Here is a 23,883-nt window from a genome sequence, read left to right as displayed (position 1 = left end):
CTTTCTTTCTTATTTCTTGTGGAGAGGGATGTTCAGACTGGAAAAGGCACCGGTGCATTATCATCAATGGATCCAGCTGCAGTAGGCTACAGCATTTTCCGGATTTTCAGTGACCTGTCATAGAGCTGAACCATGCGACCATTCAACGCCTGTAGCGGTCTGGAGTTGCGCCTGTAACTCCCCTCCAAAGGGGCCATCAGATCAACAGCCTGTTCCTTGGTCATCTCTCTCACCTGTAAGATGAAGGCATCCGTAATTTCCAGAGCACAAATTAAATGGTAAGATTTCCTCCACAATGCGTCTAGTAGAGGACATAGGTTTTACCTCAGCGAGGATGTTCCAGATCACATTCTCGGTACATGGAGGTGCAGTGAGGGATCCAACATATCTGTAATATCTATCCGCGCCCTGCTTCAGTTCTGTCATGTCCACCACTCCAACAGGGAGAGGATCGCCTTTCTCAGCCTTGCAGCCCTCCGAGTATAATTCAGCCAGCTGATCCTTTATCTGAATCACACAAAATAAATAGTCAAATACCAAGCATGCAACTGCACCAAAGCAGTAGTGGTCTGGTTCACATGCAAATGGTAGATCATGAACAAGCCGTCAATTTTTGAGAGAGATACTAGCCACGAACAGTTCATTCATCAGTTCCTGGCTGCGTGAACAGGTAAAAAAAAACTCCTGGTTAGGCCTCCTCTAACAATTAGAGTCAACCACTAGCTCATAGCAATAAAAAATGATATAAGAGATAACTGTCCAATGATCCAACTCTTAGCACATAGCTTAAAATATAAATGGATCCACATACTAGCTCCACATAGTATTGGAATATGTGTATGAGACTATCTCTTGATCAAGAGATAGCTCTCCCCTCTCCCTTTTTCCTCCCTCCTCCACCTAGACAAAATATTATATTTTAATCCTATGAGCTAGCTGACATGGCATCTTTGAAGAAGCCTTATACAGAGTAGTTCAAGTCTGTCTATCAAACATCAAATCATAGTGACCTAGTGGTTGATGTTGCGTGGAATATGTATAGTACCTTATTTCACTGTAGTCCGGATCCTTTTGTTTTTTATGACCAAAATGAAAAAATTACATGAACTAGTACAAGGTGAATTCCCCAAGGACATCTCACCATATAACGGAAATAATATAACGCTCCCACTCAGGTAAATCGTCAAACTAGTCTCCCCTTTCCTACACTACACTGCATAATCTCACTATTTGATATCACGCATGGATCTTGATAAATGTTATAGCCAGTCATTATTCCTATCACAAAGATTTACCTGGAAAAGGAAAGGGTCTGGCTTGCCATATCTATAAAGGATCGCCACAACAGTAATGTTGCCGTCGTCGGTCACGTGAACCATGTGGAGCTCCATTGCAAACCTATCATGGACTCAGAGTAGGCATAGGTGCATGCACTTTAGTGCAGCAGACAATCCATGATGTACAACTCATCAAGGTGCACATGCAAACCTTTGGCCATTGATGGTGTGCTCCGAGGGCGAATGCCAATGCAATTGCTTCAGCTTGTACTTTATCCCACCCACCTTCACGGTCTCAGCAGTGTCATTGTAACGGAGCTGCATCATTCAACTTCCACCGAATGATTCATATTGAAGAGCCCACAACTAAGAATTTGAAGGCGACATGTACAAATGTGAACGAATAATATCCCCATTTCCTCTTCTTTTATATATTGATTCTGGAGTTATAGTTGTTCCTAATCTTACCTATTACTACTGGAAGTGCAGTGCGGCACGCACGTGATATAAAAAGGATTGCATACATGACCATATGTATAATGTAATAATAAATGGTTACTATATTATTATTGAAATTGAAACTAAAATAACATATAACTAACAATCCAAATTCAAATCTTTATTAAAAAATAAAAATCTAATAAAGAAAACATCTTATTGTTCATCTAACAAAGTAGAAATCAAACTACATCCGTTGTTGCTTTGCAGGAAGTGTTGGACGAAACCACATAGGACTATAGGAGTCCGCATTGATTGTCTTACAAACAAACGAGCATCCTTTTTGACAGGATAGTAGTGTTTCTCGATTGGCACGTATGCTTCATCCTGCATGCAGAATATGACCACATCATTGTCGATCATGTTAGCCACATACACACTGTTAGACTTGATACCACTCCATGTACCGTGGAATGGGTAAATAGGGTTGCGCCAATCTCAGCGGTATGGATGGGTCGATCGTCACGTCTCTCCTATATCATCAAACTCGAATAGTTTCATTTCATCAACGAACTCAAACCTATCAAGTGCACTCTTGAGAACCCTGTAGTATGGACGCTTGAACCAATCTCCATTCCCTTGTACACAGATTAGTATAAGCTCGTCACCAGGTGACTTGGCTAAGTAGAAGATGCGATTATATTGGAGTTCATCGAAACGAATCTCCGCTGAAGTTATTCTCACTGGATTCTCGTCCTGGTCACCTATGTGCCATGAAAAAACAAAACCTTCGGTATACCACCCTCCCCTTTTATGGCGTCCATGTAAAGCTCTGAAAAATAGTTGTAGGGAGAGTGATGGGCAAGAAAGGTCCATACTTTTGGACGTGTAAGCTAACACATCGCAATCGAATAAAGCAATTGCTAAGTGCGGCGTTTGGCATAGCACAACTCGAAGGAGAGATCCTATATAAGGGCCACAGATAACTAAATGTTTGGAGTATTGGTCGAATTTGAACCTATCAGCCGTGGAGAACGATGGCATGGGAACCGTTTGTCCAGTTACAAGGTTCACGAGTTCTAACGACCACCTGTTCAGCCAATCATCCTTTCCACCTACCCACACCTTGTCCTTCAGATATTTACTATGCACACAGAATGATGTTCCTTCAGAAACATCATGCATACCGAGCCAGTCTACTCCTTTCCGTGCACGTACTTGCACCTTCCCCGTACCGTCTTGGCGTCTTCGACTCACGCTGAAGTCCACCCTGCGCATGCGCCCCTTCCCGTTCAGATATATACCGCACGTCTGTGTACGCGACATCAAGTTAATGCAAGGAGAGGAGGTCCACGAGACGGGGCTGGCTGCTGCCATCGTGGTCGGCGAGTTGGGCGGGCGTCGGTGCAGTGCTCCTGGCATTGAGCTCGAGGTTGACGGCACGATAACCTCTTGGACCGCCCCAGCTCCACATCGATCTACAGTACGCCGACTCACCGAGCACAAGGCCGGCAGCGCGAGCTCCAGGACGGCCACCACCGCTGAGAAAAGGTAGACGGTGAGCCTAGCCCGCAACAAAAGAGAATACCGTACCGTTGCCGCGTCCAACACACAGGAGAGAGCGCGGGCGATCGGCAAGGCCAGGAGCTGAGAATTGCTTTAGCTGTCAAGCTCGAGATACAGGAGCTTTTCAGCCGGCTTATAAGTCCAGCCGAACAGGCTAACGTCCCAACGCGAGCTGATGACGAACTCGAGCCAACGCAAGGTCGAAGGCTGCATGGCAGCGAGGACGAGGCCGATGGCGAGCTCGAGCCAACGCAAGCCCGACGGCAGCATGGCGGCGAGGACGAAGGTGTTCGGTCGATGCCAAACGAACAGTGAAGGGTGCTGCATAGGACAGAGCGTATCATCGGCGTGTCAATGAGGAACTGCGGAGTGGGGCTGACCTGCGCTGCTGAGCTTTCCATGATGAGTAATGGCGGAGCACGCGCACATGCGAGACAGCGAGAGAGGCGGCGGCGTGCGGTAGCCGGAAGGGGTTAGAGCGTGAGGGAGGAGCAGGCAAGCGTGGGCCAAGTTGGGCTCAAAGGAAGTGGCCGGACTGGGCTGAGGAAAAAGAAGGCCGGACTGGGCTGAAGAAAGATGGAGAGGAAGAAAACAGGCCAAGATGACGGCCTAGGTTAAGAAAGGAGCCTTGAAAAAGATTTAGAATTTGATTTAGAATTTTAGAAAAAATCAAACTTGGTCCAAAATTCATGAAAAATTCACCACAAATATATGAGTGTCCAAGAAGCTTAGATCCAAGGTATGATGATTTATTGCTTTTAACAACAAATAAGCATTATTTTATTATGCACAATAGAGAGTTATATGCATCAAAATATTATGGACTAATCTTGATGTGTTTAGTACTTAGTAGATTGTGGCGGTTAAGAGGGTATCGTCATAAGAAAGATTAACGACTGCGCGGCCACTCGTTTTGATTTATTTATATCATGAAAACATGCACAAAACATAGCAAGCTGTCAAAATTACAGCTCTCTTGCAGGGCATGATGAGCCCCTGGAAGATGTGGTTTTACCATAGGACGATGCCGCCTCTCTAATTAAAAGGGGCTTGGTGACACAAGCCTGCTATGTGAAGATGGAACTTTGTGGCCTTTCTGGAGAGAGGGAGTCAGATCGGGGCTTGATGACACAAAGTGTCTCGGAAGGACTTAACCTGAAGAGTGAGTGATTTTACCTTTGGGAGCTCGCCTCACAAAAGGAGCCGACCATGTTTAGACTCGACGTCGTCAATTTTCTCCCCGTTGTAACGCACGGGCATATTTACTAGTATATGTAAAAGATCACAATTCTTCGGTGGAGATCAAATCCTTATGCACTAATGAGAAAAAAAAACACAATAACATGCAGAAGGAATAGCACGAATGGAAATTGCCATCGACCGCAAAACTAAAATGATATGTTCCCGTAGTAACGATTAGCCAATAGTTGTATGTATATTTTTTAGGTTGTTGGCACAATAAAAGGTAACTATTTGGGTCAGAACAAACCGCGATGTTGAAGACGTTATCAACAATAGTTGCATTTGTAGCAGTATAATCCCTTTCAAGGGGCTCCAACTGTAGATTGTAAACTGCTTCATCCTTCACAATGTCAATTGGAGATTGGTTGATTCCTTTTGAGCAAAGTGTGAAATTAGGGCTTAAGCTCCCCCAATAGTTTGGACCAGTACTCCCACTGTAAGCAAATCTCACACCATCTGCTTCAAGTCAAAACTAGGCCCTCATCAGATATCAACCACAAAACCTTGTTAGGTTATTAGGCTTTTCGCCTTTTTCGTGCAAATTCTATGAGCACAAGTGATAAAGTCACTCTTCTGATTTTTCAGTTTCACCATTTTTTCTGTTCTGTGTGAATTTACTTTTACCAAACATTTTTTTCTTGGCTGCCATCACCTGAGGGTGAATAACGAGCCAATTCAACTTTTTCCTGAGCCTTCTTTGAACTTTATTTATTCTTATTTATATAGCTTCCTGTATCATTAGAGAGCCAACTTCAAACAGAACGACCGAACCTTAAGTTTGATTTAGAAGAAAAACGAATGTAACTCGAGCAGTTTTTAAACGAGACATAAAGCCAGCTCAACTAGATTTTTGTCATCTCATGAAGACTCTCTAAACAAAGCATTTCTCTTTCAGATTTTCTTCTCTCACAATCTCTTTAAGTTCTTTTAGTTTTTCTTTTTTTGGTTCTCAATGATTTCCTCTGAAAATGTCCTGCAACTATTATGATCTTGATAAAAAAACAGGGGGATCAGTCATTTCTTTTTTATTATAGTTTCTATGACAGCCTTAGCAGCTCTTTTTGTTGACCTTCATGTTCCCATTCATTAGGAACGTCAGGAGAATGGTCTTTATGAAATAGTAAAAAGGAGGAAACTACAAACAGCAAAGGACAGTTGGAGCTTTAATATTCAACACTGGCAGATGATCTCTCAGCAAGGTCGCCAAGATTACCATAAACGCAGCTAAACTAACTAGAACAACTAGCTAGCTTAAAAAAACCAACGCAGTACAGAGAAACAATGAACTAGCTGCAAAATGACACTTTTTGGTTATGAAGCTGCTTATGAGAATGCAGGACAAATAGAGCACGTACCATGGTCACATGCATGGTTCACAAGGAAGCAAACATACAATAGTGCGGCAAAGAAAGCACTTTTCTTGGCAGTCGCCATCTGTTAACTTCTGGTGTCCTACCTATAGATGCAGAGAACCAAAAACAAGAAGCGCTCAAACCACAAGCAGAGCGCACAAATATATAGGAAGCCTAGCAGAGTTGTATAAGCCAGCTTACTCCTAGCTGTTGATATAATAAGTGGACCAGTTCAATGGCTTTATATTTTGGCACCAGCAAAGTGCTGTTGCCCTTATTTAGTTGAAATAGCAAGATACCTCTTGTAGCATCACAGATGATTACATAATTTTCTCTAGTCTAATGTCAGCTCGAGCAGAAGGTAACTTCTCCACCAGACATAAGCATAAGAACCATTCTTAGTAACTATAAATGTATCACTATACCGTGATGAAAACAATGTAGGCATATTTTGCTTGCTTAGAAGTTGATATCAACAATGTTGACAGCCAAACCTAGATAGCACATTATGTGTTCACACACGCACACAAACAAAAAGGAAGTGGTCACAACTCAAACTACGAGAGTATATACACACGACTGGTATTTTCAAAGACAAAAGCATCCTAAGTGTATTTATGACTGGTGGAGGCAAAACTGCTGACAAACGCATCTACAAAACCAATCCGATATATGAGATGAATGGTCTTAACACATATAACAAGTGGTCTTAGCACATATATGAGATGAAAGCTGAACTAGTTCAGTGACGTCATAAAGAGATTAAATTGGAAAAGTATCATTATGCGAGGATGGCTAGTGGGACCTAGGATCATATGAGATTTTCACATTGGATAAAAGTTTCCAATGAACTTTGAAGCTGCAGCAATATTTGCTAAAAAAGAAGATATGTCACACACAGATTGCCTCAATCGATTTATAAAGAGGCTGTTGTGTTAAGACTTAAAAGCAGAGTTATCTTTCCCCGCTGACAGGAAACCAGAACTTGAGGGTTAAAAACTAACAAGGTTAAACTTAAAAGCACTTACTATTCTCCTCAATCACAGAATGATTTAGAAACAAGAATCCTGTAAATCATTTAACTGCTAGAATATATTCCCTTTGCACCCAGTGCTGCACAAAGATCACAACTATAAATGATCCAGAGTTTGGATTAAAGAAATAACATACAAAGTTATGGACATTGAAGAGCTGAATACTGAACTACCGATAACTGCCACTCCATGGGCACCCTTGTTAACTACTTCCTTGGGTAAAAAAGTTACTCCACATCAATATAATGTCAAAAGCATTACACATGGAGAAAGAAAAGGGCAGGCCCAAATTTTTACCAAATGCCCAGAAAAAGGCTTCTGGTTAAAATTCAAAATTGACCTTATGACAGTAATCTTGATGCTTTCTGCTTTGATACTATCATACTAAGAAATGAAGAGACCACAATTTTTAAAACAAACTTAGTTACAATTCTGTAAGATATGCATGTGATAAATAACATGTCTACATATATACAAAACAGGCAACATAGATATGGTATATATACACATCAGGGACAATGGACATTTGCATATACTCTCAAATTCTAACAATTTATTTGTTAATCTAGGACATCAGAAGGCTATATCATTCCTCTCAACCTCCAATGCTATTTCATTACGCCTTGTGAATGGAAGTGTGAAAGGGGGATTATACTGCAATTCAGAAAACTGAGAATCAGGCTCTGATAACATTCCTCATATAAACTTGGGTCAAAATGTGGCTCATAATAATATTATTAGAAGCTATACCTGTGCAACTTCCACCGCTGAATCGTGTTTCACTCTAAATTCAGCATCTTTCTGAAGAGATTCACGCAATTTGGATTCCCTCTGGCTAATGTCATCATCCGTAACCAAACCTGTTTCAACACCAATGGAGTATGGATCATGACACGGCAGCATGGTTGATAAAGATTACATTGGCATATAGTTACGACATACGAGTTTGTAAGTGATGATATCCTAAAAACTTAGGAGAGAGTGTCCATATTTTAGCTTCAGAACATTGAAAAAAAATGGAGATGCTTGCGCCCGTGAATACTTTCTCTAGTGAAATAAAATCTGAGGGTAAAATGGTAATAATATAGAGTTGATTGTGTTTTTAGTATTTTTTTTTTGGGGGGGGGGGACAAATACGCTACAGGGTCTCAGGTAAGATACTTGGTAAACTGTAAATAGGTAGACCTTTTATCCTGACAACTTTTTTTAAAAAAATCTGGTTGTATTTGTGTTTATCATGAAAGAAATCCATATTACAGATAGCATTAGTGTTCTCGAATGCGAAAGAACATCACAACTCCCATGTCCTATCATTCTAAATTATTTCCTGATTGAATAAAAGCATATGTTTAGTAATAATTCAAGGCACCACAGCACAGACATGTTTCACTGATTCATTATTTATCACTATGATTTCTCCAGCAAAAGGTCTTCAGTTTCAACAGCAGGAAAGGTTCATAGAACATCTTTGCATCACCTGCTTGATTCTGAATTTAACTAGATAGCCTCTCAATCAACCAGAGCAGAAGTAAAATCTACAGTCATGAACTGGATGACGGATATGACAAAGACGTACTAAATATGGACCTGAGAATGCTGCAACTGCAACGATTTTGCTGGGCACCTCCTTGATGGTCACAGAAGGATCTTTTGGGCGAGGCAAGTTGGAACCATACTTCGCTGGCATCACAAACGACATCTTCCATTTATTTTCACCAGCTGACTGCATGTGAGAACACACAAATTAAAAGGAAAGGTAAAACTTCATCACTTCCTAACCAATAATAAATTATCCTGAATCACCAAACAAATACAGCTCAAAACAGCACATGCCATACAGCGCCCACCTTCTTTGTTATCACCGGGGTGGTCATTTCCATCGTTTCACTGCTGGGCTCCCCCTTCCGAGTAAAAACAGGGGTAGTCATTTCCATTTGCTCAGAAGCTGTGTTCTGCAGACAAGCATCCTAACAATAAACATCGTGTATTTTCCCTACAATTCAGACTAAACAATGATCAAGGAAACAGCTGAGCTATAATGGGAACGTGGCAAATACCTTACCGAATAAATAAGACGCCAGCACGTTGAATGACTGAGATGATCCGTTGAAATCAAGCCCAGATCTTCCAGGCATCGTTGTTTCAGCAACAAAGTATGACTGATCAGAGTTCAGAACAAAAGACAACATTACTCAGTGAGCCTGATACGTACTATCATATCAAACTGGGTTCCATTTACACTCATGCACAATTTTAACCGTTGGGTGAAAACTGATAACGACAATTACCTCCACTTCTCTAATCTCATAGTCGGCCTCGCGCTTCAGGACGCGGAACGGGACAGTCTCGAGATCGGGAACTGCAAAATGCACACGCATCGATCTCACTCGGTAATCGAGCCCTGAAACCCTGCGATTCCGCCATTTTGGGAGCAGAAGCTTGCTAGTAAGTATTAATTACTGACCAGACATGAGGGCCTCCTCGAGGGTGCGCGGCTCGAAGCGGCGGGACGGGAAGGCGTACTTGGCGGCCTCGGCGGCGAGGTCGGCGGCGCGGCGCTGCGATGCGGCGAGCGCCTGCGAGATCAGGGCTAGCACCAGGGACGCGCGGGCCTCGGCGCCGTTGGTACGGGCGCCCGCGGCCACGGCGACCGTCCGCGGCGGGCGTGCGCCGCGGCGGCGAGGCTGGCCTGGGGCTTCGAGCGGCCGCGGGGAAGCATAGCACAGCGGCGCCATTCGATTCCTCGTTCTCGCCTCTCGGCGCGGTGTCCGCGAGCTACGCCTATTGTCTTGCGGTGGTGGACTGGCCGGTGGGCTCGTGGGAGAGAGAGGGACGGCTGCGTTTCCTCCCGGTGTTGCTATGCCGCGGCAGATTTTTACGCTGGGGCTTCTGGATGGCGGGAGCGCGAGGTGCCGAGGTGGGCTTTCGCCTCTTTGCCTTTGGCAAGCGCGAGGTGCCCCGCGACCGCCAACGTGGATGGCGTCAAAGACATGAATTTGGATGGTGTTTTGCTTCTTTTTTTTTTGCTAAAAAACCGTTGAAAGAACTGAAGTTATACAATTTTTAATTAAACCACAAACTCTAATTTGTAAAATATCAGATTCTTGCAACGAAAAAATCCTTTAATATAACGACATCAAATTTACACCAAAGAGAGTTTGGAGTCTCCAAACAATGACGCTTGGACAATCCTTTAGATAAAGTACAAATGGCACATTTTTTAAATGGAAAGCTCAAGCAGATCGGTTTCGAGATGTGCCTTACTTAATTCAGTAATATGAAGACCAATGATACTTTCTAGCATAAGTGCCTTTGGTTATTAAATTAAATAATATAAAAAAGGTTAATGATACTGGTAATGCATCACTTGTGCTCTTGTAGTGATAGATAGATGCTAATTGTGTGCAATTTTTTTTTGGATTTTTTAGGATCGATTTAACTCTTAAGGACAAATTGAGTGTTGCATTGTTCCAAATTGAAAAGAGAGGGAAGTAGCATTTGATTTGAACACTGGAGCAGTCAAATTATGAAGGAATTTTTTTTGCAACTGACCTCTGCGAACCACAAGCAATAGAAAAATTAGTAGATGGTAATTTTTATTTGTTAGAGGAGGTAAATTTTTTAGCCTATTGCAGCGTAGTAGAGAGCTAATGTTGACATGTTGTCATTTTATCTTTAATCCCTTCAATTCAAAATATATGTCACTTAAAACATCGAAACGGTCGTGAAGCTTAGACTTTTTTTCTAATAAAACAATGATGTTTCAAATTATGGTAATTAAATATGCTGAATGTAATACCATTTCTCTTCGATACATTCATTTGAAAAAGATTATTTTTTGTCTCAAGTAAAGAGAGAAAGACATTGTAATTTAAGGTCAAACACACCTTACGCATATCCACAATACTATATGTATATTTTAACTTTTAAAAATAGATGCACCGCTTAAGCATGATTAAAATTAGAGAGATTGAGTTGTAAATTCATGCTAGATTTTGAACTTCTCTTGAAAGGCTCTTTAGCAAAGTCCAACCTTTTTTAGCTGAAAGTTCAACAACATTTTTGGATGTGCAAAAATCCTACTAGCCTCCTAGCAGACACGCTGACCGGCTTGCTGAATTCTTTTTCTGGACGAACCCAAAGCCGGCGGAGCCAGCATCCCCGTTCGGACCCCGGTGGCTTTTTCGACCAAATCCGATCTCGTGGCCACGGCGAGCACACACGACCACCTCTTCCTCCTCCCCTTCCATTCCCCAGCCACTCTCCTCCGTCCTCCCCGCAGAATGCCCACCACCACCGCCTAAACCCCACCCCCAAACCACGCCGCCGTTCGCCATGGCCACCGCCACCGCTTCCATATCTCTCACCCTCCATCTCCGCCTCCGTCCGCCCCTCCCTCCTCCCCGCAGAGCTCCGCGACATGCCGTCTTCCTCCTCCCCACCCCTTCCCCACTTCCCCGACGCCTCCGCGTGGCCCCGGGCCGGCCCCCGCCGCCCACGTGGCGCCCCGACGTGCGGACGCGCGCCGGTAGCTCTATCGGGGTGCCGCCCGCGCTCGCGCGCCCCGGCGGCGCCGTGGAGACGGACCGCCTCCCTTCCGACGTGCGGGACCGCGCCATGGAGGCGGTCGACCACTTCGGCGGCCGCGTCACCATCGGCGACGTCGCCTCCCGCGCCGGGCTGCAGCTCGCGCAGGCCGAGCGCGCGCTCCAGGCTCTCGCCGCCGACACCGAGGGATTCCTGGAGGTGCGTCGTTGTTAGTAACTTCGTATCCTTCTCCTCTGCTGCTTACCTTCCGGAATTCGGTGATAATCGTTGCGAACGGTGTAGGTGTCGAATGATGGGGAGGTTCTGTACGTCTTCCCAAAAGATTACAGGACAAAGCTGGCAGGCAAGTCATTTAGGATGAAGATCGAGCCTCTGGCGAATAAAGCTAAGGTATTTGGAGCAAGGGGAAGTGTAAAGGGTGCTTTTGGTCACCTCGAATTCTGCTGATACTGGTTTGTGGTGGTGCTTGTTTACACTTTCCAGGAAGTGGGTGCTTATTTGGTACGGGTTTCATTCGGGACGGCACTCATTGCCTCCATTGTTTTAGTGTACACTACCATAATAGCCATTCTCTCAAGCTCAAGGTATGTTTACTATTGCAGGATGGAATTAGCGTGCACTAATTACTGTATGTTTACTGACTGAATTCCAAAGGTATTCTGGCACAATGTCTTCATCTTTGTCATATTGTTCAATTCCCTGAAGTGAGCATTCTGTGAATGTCTTACTAACTAAACTACATGCTGAGAATGAAGGTTCTAATAAATATGTCTACCTCTTCTGGTGTATATTTGGCTCTATCTAGAGATGCTTTTGTCTTAATTCAATCCATAAAGTGTAAAACGAAATAAATCTGGAAGATTTTCATGAGTACTATTTTGGGAACTTTAGGTAGGTGTTGTTATTTAACTCATCGTGCCTTTGATTGATAGCACTTACTCTTCTACTAGCAGTGATGAAGATAGTCGTGGTAGGCGGCGGAGATCTTATGGTTCAACTATCATCATTCCGACAGATATGTTCTGGTAAGTTTCATGTAATTTTTATCAGGTGTTTCAAAACTTTTGATGGATTACCTCATTACCCTATTATATTTTTGCCTTAAAGGGACAAAAAGATAACACCCTTTGCTCTTGGGCTTGTGGAGCTACTCAACCTGTCATCACCTCACTTATCATTGTACATATCAAGTTGGATATTGCCTGTACTTCGCATGTCTAGTGTTCTAGAATTTCATATTCAAATAAACCATCCCAGGGGGAAAGGAAAAAAGGCCCAAAGAAAGTTCTATTTGAAATAAGTCCCAATGAAAGTTCTATTTGAAATATTGCTTATTGGCAAACCAATAGTAGAGAACACAGTTGAAGTACTTATTGTTATATATATTTTTCTTGGAAGGTATCCATTACACTCTTCATGTAAATCATCTAATGATTTTGGCATGATAATGTTCCTGATGGGATATTCATGAAGGCAACTGTAACTACCGTAGCAATGATTTTAAGCTATCCAACTATTCGATCGTTTGAAGAACCTGTATTCTGGTGCTGCAAAGTTCCAATGTTATACCTCTCACCAGTCCCTGTTAAGGTGACTACAATGAAATGGGAAATAAACCTACACATATCATTTGGAATTTGCAATTTTGTACCTGAACAGAAATTATCATGTATATTCTTATTATTCACACTATTCATGGCCTGCAGGTACTTGGATGCAGATTATTACAGAAGGCGTCGAGTAGAAAAAGAAAATGGGATGAACTTTATTGAATCTGTAATCTAAAAGGGTTTGACTTGATTTTTCATTCTCACTATGTAATGATGGAATGTGTGGGTAGCTGAAACTGTCTGTGATGTTGATTAAATCAATTCTGCAGATATTTTCTTTTGTGTTTGGGGATGGTGATCCAAATGATGGGCTTGAAGAGAAGCGGTGGAAAATGGTATTTTCTTTTCCTTTTGAGAAAATGTATCTACTCTATTTGAACTTGCCATGACCATCTTTTTCATAATTCATAGATTGGGCAGTATATTTCATCAAATGGTGGAGTTGTTACAGCTGAAGAACTGGCACCATTTCTTGATGTTCCGCCACCATCAGAAGAGTCCAAGGCATGTAAACTCTGGCCCAAACTGCTCAATTTATTATTTATTTTGTTAAACTTGATTAAGGTCTCTACTCCTGGTACCTTTAAAAGAAACATATTCTTCCTTTGAATTATAAATTGAGGTGAGGGTTATCATATTCATACCATCTCTTGAACTGCAGGATGATGAATCATTCATTCTTCCAGTTCTTTTACGCTTCCAGGGACATCCAGAGGTTGATGAGCAGGTCAAACCTTATTCTCTCTAATATTTAAGGCTATTAGAGAACTGCCATTGTCTAATGTGGTCTAAGCTTTCAGTATAATTGCCAATTACATCGACACTTCATGCTTGAGGCAGTGAACTTTTAAATAACTTAATGGTTTTGTTTTTCTTATTTAGGGAAACATTCTGTATCGGTTCCCATCACTGCAACGTACTGCTTCATCAAAAAGTGGTGGGAGTAGAGAATATGTGGGCACCAAATGGTCCGCGATGTTTGGTGGAGTTGAAAAGTACTTGGAGGAGAAACTGTGGAATTTCAGGTCAGTATATATCATCCGTACCGCGTTGCAAATTAAACCTAGATGCAATTTTACCCAACAGGGGGGGGGGGGGGGTTGACTTGGAACTCCCATGATAAAAAAATTAGATTGTTACTAGTATTTCGGAAGTATGTTACATCGGCAGTTATATAGTTGATCTATTAGATTGTATTTTTTTTGTCAGCTCTGAATTTGCTATTTTTGATCTATTTTATGTATTTTCATACACCGACCTGTTGATTTTGTAGTAAAGCAAATGCATCAGAGAAGGCAATGGTTGCCGGTTTAGGAGGACTTAATCTTTTTGGTGTCATCATTCTTGGAAACTTGTTGAAGTAAGAACTATAATTCTGGCCCCAAGTATCATTGAATTGTGATTCTTTTTACTAACGTATGTATTAAATTTATCTTGAAGGCAAATGACAGTGACACCTGGTGGACTTATCTCATTTGCTGCACAGTTATATCCTTTGCTTCAGGTATGGCTGGGCTTGATATGCCTGTCTAGTACTCTATAAAGTGGCCCTTCGATTCATTAGTCATTTCAATTAGCCATATGGCCTGACACAAACCATTAACCCTTCTCCTTTTTAGGTGACTTTCTTAATGTTATGAATGTTAAATTGTTGATTGTGGAATTACGTTGTGTACTTATGAATTAAGAATGTTATCACAATATGTACTGATACAATGTGTTCACTTGTAGATATATGCTGGCTCCTTTTTTGCAATACCATTATTTAGATGGTTTCTGCTACGCAAAACCAACAATGATATTAGAAAGAGGAATAAGGCCAGAGAACAACGAGCTCAGGAACTCCTGTCACCGGATTCTTCTCTCAGAAGAAAGGTAATAACAATTGAAGTTCCACACAACTCTATTTAATTCTTTTTTACCCACATGTAGATCTCTTCAGAGAAACTCAGGATGGGTTTGGGTCATTCACGTAAACCTTATAGGTCAGACTTGGTTGTGATAGGTAGCAACTTTCTTGTTCCTTGCATCAGAAGCTTCTGGAAAGAAACTACTGCTGTGCTTAACCTATAACATCAAGTGATAATATTCATTATTATGCAGCTTGGATCATCTGTTGTTAACAGCTGCATCACAGTTGGCTACTTCTATAAAATGAAAATAGACATAAACATGAAAGTTTTATTGTACACATCTTTATTGCATTCTTCAATATCAGTCAATTTATCTTGGTGTTTTATGCATTTTAGATACTAATTGATGATACTTGGTTTCATGACCTTCACTAAGTGATAGTATTTCTTTTTTCTTTTTTTGAACTTTCGAAGTAGCATAAATTTGGCTTGTGCTTTCCTATCTTTTCAGTTGATCAGTGCACGCGACATGGCTCAACGGAAAGTAATTACACCAGAAGAGATTGTCTACACTACCGAAAAGGATTTATTAGAGCAGGATTATGAAGTCAAGGAGTGGGAGAGGAGATTTAAGGAGCTTGAGTCAGAGTGATGGGCACGATGGATATACTTGAGACTTGACATTCACAGTAGCTCTACATGGTCGATGAATTTTTTTATCTGCATCCGAATTGAAGATAGGTCTGATTGAACCATTCAACAAAGTGAAATGTGATGGTTCTGGACCCCCACTGACAGACATACGGCATACCACCAGTCCACCACTATGGGGTGCAAGTTTTGTGGAAGCTGTTGGTTTAATTGAAATCGACCATGGTTTGCAATCTGATGTACATAGCTGTGACATTGATCTGCACATTTGTATAGGTAAGTTCCATTCATGGGGTTGGAGATCAAATTCAGAATTGGACATGAAAAGCCGGGACATGATTTTACTCGGTTTGATTGGAGCCCCATCACAACATTTAAAAGTAACACACCTGTAAACAGTTGCCTTGGGCATTCATGTCAAACTCTGTCTAGAGATAGACATGTACTGTTATAGCCTTCTGGGAATTGATTCATGATTGAAAGTGACAATTTCTAGCATTAACCTGAAAACGTGTATCTCCTGTGTGTACTTGTCATTGCAAGTGAAGGAAAACCATTCAATCGAATAACGATGTGTCCAGTTTCCTCACTCCATACATGTAGAATAAAACAAGGGAACTCTGCTAATATCGAAAAGAAAAGTATTGCATTTGCATAGATTTGATATCAATTATCCACCAATACATATTAGAAGTCAATGCAGCTGTTGCTATTGTTTCTACCTTTCTCTGGGTCAAAAGGTAAGCTCACATGAGTCGATCATGCACATGCTTCAGTCAAGTTCTAACCTAATGTCAGTATGAATCCAACAAGGCTCCTGAACGCATCAGAAATCGAGAGTACACACCCAGGTTGAGATGACCAGATTACTCAGTAATGTTCCTGCTGAATATGCAGTTTTGTTAGTTGTCTTGACATACAGAGAAAACATGTTGCACGGTCATAATTTCAAAAGGAGTAAAATACGCGACCGGTCCTCGAACTTACCTCGATATGCCATATAGATCCCACTTAGAAAACGAACATCCAAATCCATAAACTTGCTAATTGATTCCAAATTATTGTTATTTAGATTAAATTGCCTATGTGTATGTTGACTGCGTGCTAAAGCGGATCTGGTACTGGCACATGGGGCCCACGTGCCAGATCCCTCTCCTTTCTCTCTGCATTCTCCCTCTTCTTCACCCCTCTCCTGCCGTACTCTCTCACGCCCTCTCCAGCGAGCCTTGAGCGGCGCGACGAGCCCCGAGCTGCATGGTGTGGGCGGCCCTGAGCAGCGCGGTGTGCCCCAAACTGCGGGGCGGGAGCGGCCGCGGCGGTCCCGAGCTGCGCATCTCGGCGGAGCTCCGGGACGCGGCGGCGAGTCTCAGCGGAGCTGGAGGACGTGGCGACGGCGGCGGCCCCAAGCGGCGTGTCTCGGCGGAGCTCCGGGACGCGGCGGCGGGGCGGCCCCGAGCAGCGTTGCGGCCAGGGCTGGAGGACGCGGGGACGGTAGCGCCCCCAAGCGGCGTGTCTCGGTGGAGCTGCGGGACGCGGCGGCGGGGCGGCCCCGAGCAGCACTGCGGCCGGAGGTTGAAGCGAAGTGAGAACTTGGTGGCGAGCGTGTGGTCGCTCTGAGCTCCGACGAGCTGCTCCACCATCTGGGCTGCGGCTGCTGGTACAGGGAAGAAGAGCGGCTCCACCACGAAGATGAGAGAAGAGAGAGAAGAGGGAGGGAGGGAGAAGACAGAGAGGAAGGGGGAGGAGCAGGCTCCACTTGTCAGTTCCACATCAGCATACACGTGGCCGATTTAACTTATAAGTAACCAAAATTGGGATATCCGGTGAACCGATTAGCAAGTTTAAGAAGTTGAATGTGCGTTTTCTAAATTTGAAGATCTAGATGGCACACCGAGCTAAGTTTAAGAACTGACAGTGCATTTTACTCTTTCAAAAGGATTTGTTACCTTGTCAGTTGTCAGCACGAGATGCTCAGCTCACATTCCCTGTCTGCAGTTGTTAGCACTCCGTCTGCCTTATGCTGACAAGACGAAAGCGACGGACGCGATGGCGACCAGTGTAAACAATTGAATCACCTGCCAAACACACAAAATGCACAAGGGAACATTTGAGCATTGCTAGTACAGGAATGATGCTTTCGCCCATCATTACAGACTGATGAACATTTGTTTGTGTGTTTGTGCTAACGCAACTACTGATCACGGCGCATCCTCCTTTGGCGGCCTTGGTGGAGAACTCGATTCCTTGCCTAACCTGGCCACGGCCACTTTGGCTGCCACTCGGCATCTCACTCTCCCAGCTCCACTAAAACGTGGGACACCAGCATCTACGGCAAAAGTCGTTGCTATCCAACACTACCCAATCCATGCGTGACACGTCGAAAGCTTGCAAGAAATGTACAGCAGAGAGAGCATTTGCTAAAAAAGAAAAAAAAAAACTGAAGAAGAATGAGTACCTGTCGCGCTGCATTGGACACGAGCATCGGCGGGAGGTAGCCGTGCAGGCCGACGTTGTACACGGGCGTGCCGTCGGGGTAGAAGAGCCCGTAGTTCCTCTCCGACGCCGGCCCCGGCTTGAGGTTCTCGTTGAAGAGCGCGAACACGTACACGTCCACCGGCGTGGCCGGCCGCAGCGGCGTGCCCTGTTTCATCTCGATCCGCTGCAGGAGGTTCCGGATGTAGGTCCCCGCGTACTCGGGCGTGGCGCCCGGCTCGTCGGGGTCTCCCCTCGACGGCCACCCGGTCTCCGACACCTTCACCTCGACGTCCGTGTACCCGAGCGCCTGGATGGCGGCGTACACGGCGTCCACCTGCGCGTACAGCATGTTGTCGTAGCGGAGCCCCGTGCGCGGGTCGGCGACGCCGGCGTTGGGCTGGAACAGCACGTACTCCAGCGGCACCCGCGCCGGGTCTTCCTTGTAGGCGAAGTACGGGTAGCAGTTGATGAGGAACGGCGACCGCGTCGCGGAGAGGAACGCCAGGAACGGGCGGAGGTGCCCCAGCGCCGCCGGGTGGAACGCCCCCGACGAGGGCGGGAACGAGGGGCCCATGATGTCCAGGGAGTGCGCCGTGGTGACGTTCACGCGGCCCTGCAGGCCCAGCGCGCTCAGGGCGCGGTGCACGGACACCATGGCCGGGAGCACCGCGGCCTGGAGCGCCGTGTCGTTGCCCTTGAACACCTCGTTGCCCACGGTGACGCAGGAGATGCGCGCCCCGGAGAGGAGGTGGGGCACCACGTGCTGCTGCAGCCACGCCTGCGCCGCCGCGGGGCTCGTCATCGACGGGACGGCCTCGTTGCCGATGCCCACCACGAACTCCACCCCCGTGCCCAGGAACGCGCGCAGGACGTTGGGGTCCGCGTCGTAGAGCTTCACCTTGCTGATCCGCATCGAACGGAGCAGCCACGACACCCGCGCGGGGGAAGGGAGGTTGTTCGCGATCTGCCCGTAGTTGACGCCGATCGACAGCGCCTCGGCTACCGCCACTCCCTCTGCAAATTGTCATGTCTCTTACTGATCAGTTGTTATTTTGGACTCATCCAGTATGTGTAAAAATTCATGCTAAGTATGATGTCGTTGCATATTTCTGTGAATTTTCAGCGATCGATCATCCTTGATCCGTGCACACGGAAGCAAGCGGAGAATCCCAGTTTCGATTCTTGTGCTATAATTTGACCATTGCAGCGGCACTAAGCTTTGAAAATACGGCAATGGCCTCGAATAATTCATACCATGAAACGAGACACGCTATGGCTAGTGCGGAAAGCTGTGAACACAGTACTCCCTCCGTTCCAAATTTTATATCGTTTTGCATTTTTTAAGTTCATAAATATTATTATATATGTAGACATATATCTAGATGCTAGTAAAAAACTATGAACCTAAACGACCTACCATTTAGAATGGAGGGAGGAGTAAAAAGCAATCTAGATACTAGTATAATACAAGGAAATGTACAGGTATAACAGTACGGAGTACGCGATCCAATGGAAGCAAGATCTCAGTGGACCACATGGGCATGTGGTTCATGCCGGATTGCCATTGAGAGCTACCGAGAACCAGAGAAAACGGCTATTAAATTGGCCAAATTATTCCAAAACCACGTGGAATACCAAATCGCAAGTTGCACAAATAACGAATATGATATATCTCTCTCCGGGCTACACCAGATGTAGCTGGCGACTGCAACTTTGTGGAGAAAGCAGCTCCAGCTCATCAGGGACAGATAATTCAGACGCCCAGAGTATGAATGGGGGAGAAAATGTGGGGTGCTGGAGCGAGTAAATTAAGGTGGCCACTGGGCATTTTTAGCTTGGAAAAGAGCCGTGAAAAAGTTGATATGGTGATTCGGCGTCTGGATATGTCGCCATAGTGGGCGGCGGGTTACGCCATGGCGCACTTGGCAAGCTGGAGCCATTTCTATCTCTCTCCTGCTTGAAATGGTGAAGTGCTAGTGCAACTAGATGATGATATAATTGATCTCAGCAAGCGCACATGATAATGTACATGATCTTAATTTAACAAATGCGCTTTCTGCCCTATAGATAAAATCTGGGTGAACGCTCATTCTAACTAGATAGTCTCAAGCCGGAATTGAACTGAGATCATTGATTCGACCTCCAAGATTGGCAAAGGCAACACAAAAACCGGAGTCGAAGATTGGGCAACTATATCTTACAGTTATCACAAAGGGAATTTGGGATTTGGTCATATCCTACCACAGTAGGCATTTGGCAAGCAGATTCTATAGACGATTGCACATGGAGAGTTAGCTGATTAAACTCACCTGTGAGGAGGAATGGCAGGAGCAGGACGAAGAAGCAGGCGGCGGTAAGCTTGGAGGACGGAGCTGGCAGTGACTGCGCAGTTCTTGACGGCCTCCCGGCTGCTGCCATCCACTCACTCCCACCGATTCTGCCGCTCCCCCAAACAGAGAACACGCGCAGCGCCGCAGAGGAGAAGCGAGCTGCGCGGAGCCGCAGGCTGCTCGAGCTTGTTGGCCTGCAAGTCCCTCTCGCACGGCCACGCGCGTCGCTACGTGTGTGCGCTTGCGTTGCGTTTAGTTGCTCGGCAGGGGGAGACGCTCGCACGCAGGGGAATGGCTTGGAGGCCGTTTGGCTATATAGGCAGCGGAATGTTAGCGGTGGTTTCAGGTAAGGCTGAAAGGCCCTCCCCTCTGCCTGGCTTGATCTGGCGAGAGTGCGAGGAAGGAGACGGACCAGTCGGATGACAGGCCCCGGGTCGGGCGTCCTCACCTCAGGCCACCACACATGCGCACTCCCAGGCTCCCAGCAGAGCGGCACCTGCCAACTCCATTCCTGACGGCCTGCATGCAAGTCACCGTCGTTTTGTATCTTTGCAGTGACGCATGACGCGTCGCACTTGGTAAAATCACTAAACCTGATTGTCCGAAGCAGTGCGTTGAGTGAAGGTACCATGAAACATGAACGCAGCACGACCAAACAGTGAAAACCGCGTGGTCACATATGTTCCACGTTTCTATTGGGAAATTTTGAATGCCAATGCGTTGCTATTTGTCAACTGTCTGATTTCTTTTGTTTAGTCGATGTCCAATCCAATGGCCCGTAACCTTTCTTCAACCTCTCAATTCAAAAAATAAACCTTTCTTTGATCCCCAGGTTCCAACCAAAGAGTATAATGACCCATTTCCCTTCCATCCAAGCCAGCACAGATACTTCCACATAAACACATTCCACACACATTTATATATGTGTAATTTGAGGTCTACTTCCTACACTCACACTCATATGATCTTAAACACCAGTTTGCAGCACATGTTGAGGCTGCAGCAATCTAGAAAAAATCTTGAAAAATCCACCTAAATTCCACTTCCGAAGGAGATCGAACTTAGAACCTCCTACTGAGGCGATGATACTTGGGCTTCTGGTGACTAACCGGTCCCAGGTCTGTTCGCACATCCACTTTTATTGGAAACAGTTCCTCTGTAATAATCTCATGCCACTGTTGGGTGGGCTCGATTAGATCCACGTGGTAGTCACTCTAATATAAAAAGTACTCCATCCGTTTTAAATTGTAGATCTTTTTGATTTTCTAGTTACATAATTTCTGCTATGCATATAGATATATATTATATCTAGGAAAATCTATGTACGTAGAAAAGTTAAAACACCTAGCAGCAAAGGCCCGGCGGCCGGCACGCACGTGTCTCCGTTGCCTGAAGCAAAAGCCTGAAGATTCTCGTTTCAGAGTAAAACGAGCTAGTTTTGGAAGCTTTGACATGCCTTCCCGCGGAGTGGCAGCTAATCAGGGTAATATATTGCCGCTTCGCTATAAGGCAGCGCTCTGAATTTTGCAGCTGAACTTTGCGGCCGAGATAGCAGGGCGAGAGCCGCAATTACACGTAGCAAGTCGCAATAGTATGGAAGCAAATAACCCTAACTACCTTAGCCCACTACGACTCACACAGTCACACCCCCAACTCAAATGCTCCACCCATCGGCTACCTGTAGGTTGCCGCCACCCTTCGCCTCCAGATTCGGTGCCGCCGCTGCCCGAGTTGCTGACCTACAGGTGCACGCCCACATTGCCGTGCGCCACGCCGTCGCGAAGGTCGCAAACTTGTCGCACTTCAGTCAGCAGCGGACAATGTTGTTTCTGACAATGACAACGAATGATAGTCTTGTGAAGCTCATAATATATTTCTTTGCAAATTATATGTGATGATTTAATGTGTGGAACACTGAACGTCATGTTTGTTTTCTTAATTTAAGTATGTGAGACATCAGTTATTTGTATGCAATTAAATATCTATTTATACTTATTATTCATGATATATATATATATATAAAATTAAAATTATGTGAGATTATTAGGTGCGGCTATTGGAACTTAGTGTCCGCTATCCGTAATCCGCTGCGAACTCGCCGTACGCTATTTATTACCTTGCCGCTAATGCAATCTTCCGATCCAAGTGGAGACAAGAGAAAGGGCAAAGAGAGATCTGCAAATCACTCGTAAAAACGCTTTCCAGCTGCTCCAAACAGCGTTTCAAATCCGAGTTTACCGGGAGGCTTCGTTCTCTTCAGGTTGGTGCCGCCGCCCGCAGCCTCGCCGCAGCCTCGCACTCGGAGGAGTCAACCAACAGCCGTCGCACTCACACGTCCCTTGGCCACGCATTGACACTCTGCCTCCACTGACAGCGTGGCCCAGCGGGCGGAAGCCTCGACGCGTCGGCCGCCGATCCGGCACGGGGACGGGAGCGTCGGTGCGCTCTGCGTCGGTCGGACCGGAAGACGCGGATCCGAGTCACCACCCGTCCGGCTCGGCTCGGCGCGGCACGTGCGTTCCGCTGCCTGCGCAGCCCACTCGCTCTGCTGGACCTGGACGGCGACCGACCGGTAGGTGGGGCTCCCGTCCTGATCGCAAATCCAAAGCGCTCCACGCATTTCGCGTGATCCGTCCCCGCTCCGGGCTCCGGCGGATCGCGTTTGCTCCCTGCCCCGTCTTTGGCCTGACCCGCACGCCGGAAGCGGAAGGGAAGCTGTTGCGCGCACCTCATGGGAGTACGGGTCTACGGGACGGGAGTACTGTGTTTCCCGGTGTTTGGTGTTTCACCGGACGAAATAGTAACACCTCCCTGGTTCATTTCAAAGTCGCGGGAAACTGAACTTCTTGAGTTCCAGTGTTACACCACGCTTGGACGTGGGATACGGATTTGTATTGCAACTCATGAATGACTTCTCTAAATAGAGAAATAAAAGTACTGGAAAGATGAGAACGCTTTAGTTGTTCAAACAAGAGAGACAATCTTAATTTTCTTCTTCAAGCAAGTGCGCCTTTTGTAACCTCTAATCCAACTCCCATCCCAATCGTCTCGTCACGGATGGCTTTTTATGAACACTGTAAAACAGCAATACACAGTCTTACTATTACTGGTTGAGGCGCACAAATTTAGAAAAAGTCTATTTTACTCCCTTTACCTATCCACTTTATCTACTTAACACTCTGAACAAAATTTAGACTCACTTTACTCTATCAACTATTTCATTTTGTCCAATCTACCCCATAATTAGATTTCTCTTTTTCTCTCCATGTATGAGTTGAATTTTGAGTTTAAATTTTGTGAGCAGATACAAAAACATGATACTTTATGTTCAAAAATCATATTAAGAATTTTTCATGGTTATTTTCATAGGTCATGAATATTTAATACGAAATTAGTTTTAGATATACAAAAGATCAAAAGTAATCATGAAAAGTTGCTAATGTATTTTTCTAACATAGAGCATCATGTTATAAGTCAACTGGCAAAATCTGAAATTAAAACTCAACT

The 23,883-nt window shown here is 44.9% G+C and overlaps 4 protein-coding genes across 7 annotated transcripts; 1 reads left to right on the top strand and 3 right to left on the bottom strand.

Annotated features, from left to right (window-relative positions):
• Positions 1-86: 86 nt before the first annotated feature.
• LOC101760057 (alpha carbonic anhydrase 1, chloroplastic) lies at positions 87-5,957 on the bottom strand. The gene is made up of 6 exons (XM_004954909.1): positions 5,879-5,957; positions 4,771-4,979; positions 1,489-1,595; positions 1,296-1,398; positions 325-507; positions 87-233 (listed from the first exon to the last, which is right to left on the bottom strand). Exons 1-6 carry the CDS (start codon positions 5,955-5,957, stop codon positions 87-89), a joined length of 828 nt encoding a protein of 275 aa, XP_004954966.1.
• A 1,224-nt stretch (positions 5,958-7,181) lies between these two features.
• Positions 7,182-9,808, bottom strand: LOC101781119 (heme-binding-like protein At3g10130, chloroplastic). Of its 2 annotated transcripts, none has more exons than XM_022824637.1 (7): positions 9,374-9,808; positions 9,198-9,268; positions 8,972-9,068; positions 8,757-8,854; positions 8,497-8,632; positions 7,660-7,769; positions 7,182-7,563 (listed from the first exon to the last, which is right to left on the bottom strand). In XM_022824637.1, the coding sequence occupies exons 1-7, from the start codon at positions 9,642-9,644 to the stop codon at positions 7,483-7,485; spliced, it is 864 nt and encodes a 287-aa protein (XP_022680372.1). In that variant the 5' UTR covers positions 9,645-9,808; the 3' UTR covers positions 7,182-7,482. The 2 variants fall into 2 exon arrangements, with proteins under 2 accessions (XP_022680372.1, XP_004952646.1); XM_004952589.3 differs by having other exon boundaries at positions 8,757-8,861; positions 8,967-9,068; positions 9,374-9,806.
• Positions 9,809-11,074: 1,266 nt separating this feature from the next.
• Positions 11,075-16,073, top strand: LOC101779765 (uncharacterized protein At5g03900, chloroplastic). 2 transcript variants are annotated; one of them, XM_004952585.3, is made up of 13 exons: positions 11,075-11,655; positions 11,740-11,847; positions 11,941-12,041; positions 12,408-12,482; positions 13,164-13,233; positions 13,337-13,402; positions 13,479-13,571; positions 13,729-13,794; positions 13,950-14,092; positions 14,341-14,427; positions 14,508-14,571; positions 14,799-14,942; positions 15,432-16,073. In XM_004952585.3, the coding sequence occupies exons 1-13, from the start codon at positions 11,245-11,247 to the stop codon at positions 15,570-15,572; spliced, it is 1,569 nt and encodes a 522-aa protein (XP_004952642.1). In that variant the 5' UTR covers positions 11,075-11,244; the 3' UTR covers positions 15,573-16,073. The 2 variants fall into 2 exon arrangements, with proteins under 2 accessions (XP_004952642.1, XP_004952643.2); XM_004952586.3 differs by having other exon boundaries at positions 11,077-11,655; positions 12,411-12,482.
• A 127-nt stretch (positions 16,074-16,200) lies between these two features.
• On the bottom strand, positions 16,201-20,824 carry LOC101780436 (glucan endo-1,3-beta-glucosidase 14). 2 transcript variants are annotated; one of them, XM_004952588.4, is made up of 4 exons: positions 20,356-20,824; positions 18,027-19,060; positions 17,518-17,646; positions 16,201-16,456 (listed from the first exon to the last, which is right to left on the bottom strand). In XM_004952588.4, exons 1-3 carry the CDS (start codon positions 20,462-20,464, stop codon positions 17,587-17,589), a joined length of 1,203 nt encoding a protein of 400 aa, XP_004952645.1. In that variant the 5' UTR covers positions 20,465-20,824; the 3' UTR covers positions 16,201-16,456; positions 17,518-17,586. The 2 variants fall into 2 exon arrangements, with proteins under 2 accessions (XP_004952645.1, XP_004952644.1); XM_004952587.4 differs by having other exon boundaries at positions 16,201-16,453.
• Positions 20,825-23,883: the final 3,059 nt, after the last annotated feature.

The sequence above is a fragment of the Setaria italica genome, chromosome I (genome assembly GCF_000263155.2).
Source record: "Setaria italica strain Yugu1 chromosome I, Setaria_italica_v2.0, whole genome shotgun sequence".
NCBI lineage: Eukaryota > Viridiplantae > Streptophyta > Magnoliopsida > Poales > Poaceae > Setaria > Setaria italica.
Note: the sequence above shows the minus strand (reverse complement) of the source record. Positions and strands in the feature narration are given on the sequence as shown.

Coding starts and splice junctions, on each gene's coding strand:
- LOC101779765 (XM_004952585.3), top strand. CDS start 11,245: ATGGCCACCGCCACCGCTTCCATATCTCTCACCCTCCATCTCCGCCTC. Junction 12,042..12,407: donor GCCATTCTCTCAAGCTCAAG/GTATGTTTACTA, acceptor CTCTTCTACTAG/CAGTGATGAAGATAGTCGTG. Junction 12,483..13,163: donor ATTCCGACAGATATGTTCTG/GTAAGTTTCATG, acceptor CATGGCCTGCAG/GTACTTGGATGCAGATTATT.
- LOC101780436 (XM_004952588.4), bottom strand. CDS start 20,464: ATGGCAGCAGCCGGGAGGCCGTCAAGAACTGCGCAGTCACTGCCAGCT. Junction 19,061..20,355: donor CCTGCCATTCCTCCTCACAG/GTGAGTTTAATC, acceptor GACAATTTGCAG/AGGGAGTGGCGGTAGCCGAG. Junction 17,647..18,026: donor TGTCCAATGCAGCGCGACAG/GTACTCATTCTT, acceptor TGTGTTTGGCAG/GTGATTCAATTGTTTACACT.
- LOC101781119 (XM_004952589.3), bottom strand. CDS start 9,644: ATGGCGCCGCTGTGCTATGCTTCCCCGCGGCCGCTCGAAGCCCCAGGC. Junction 9,069..9,197: donor ATGAGATTAGAGAAGTGGAG/GTAATTGTCGTT, acceptor AACTCTGATCAG/TCATACTTTGTTGCTGAAAC. Junction 7,564..7,659: donor CAGCGGTGGAAGTTGCACAG/GTATAGCTTCTA, acceptor TCTGAATTGCAG/TATAATCCCCCTTTCACACT.
- LOC101760057 (XM_004954909.1), bottom strand. CDS start 5,957: ATGGCGACTGCCAAGAAAAGTGCTTTCTTTGCCGCACTATTGTATGTT. Junction 4,980..5,878: donor GAACCATGCATGTGACCATG/GTACGTGCTCTA, acceptor GACTTGAAGCAG/ATGGTGTGAGATTTGCTTAC. Junction 1,596..4,770: donor ATAACGTCTTCAACATCGCG/GTTTGTTCTGAC, acceptor TGAATGATGCAG/CTCCGTTACAATGACACTGC.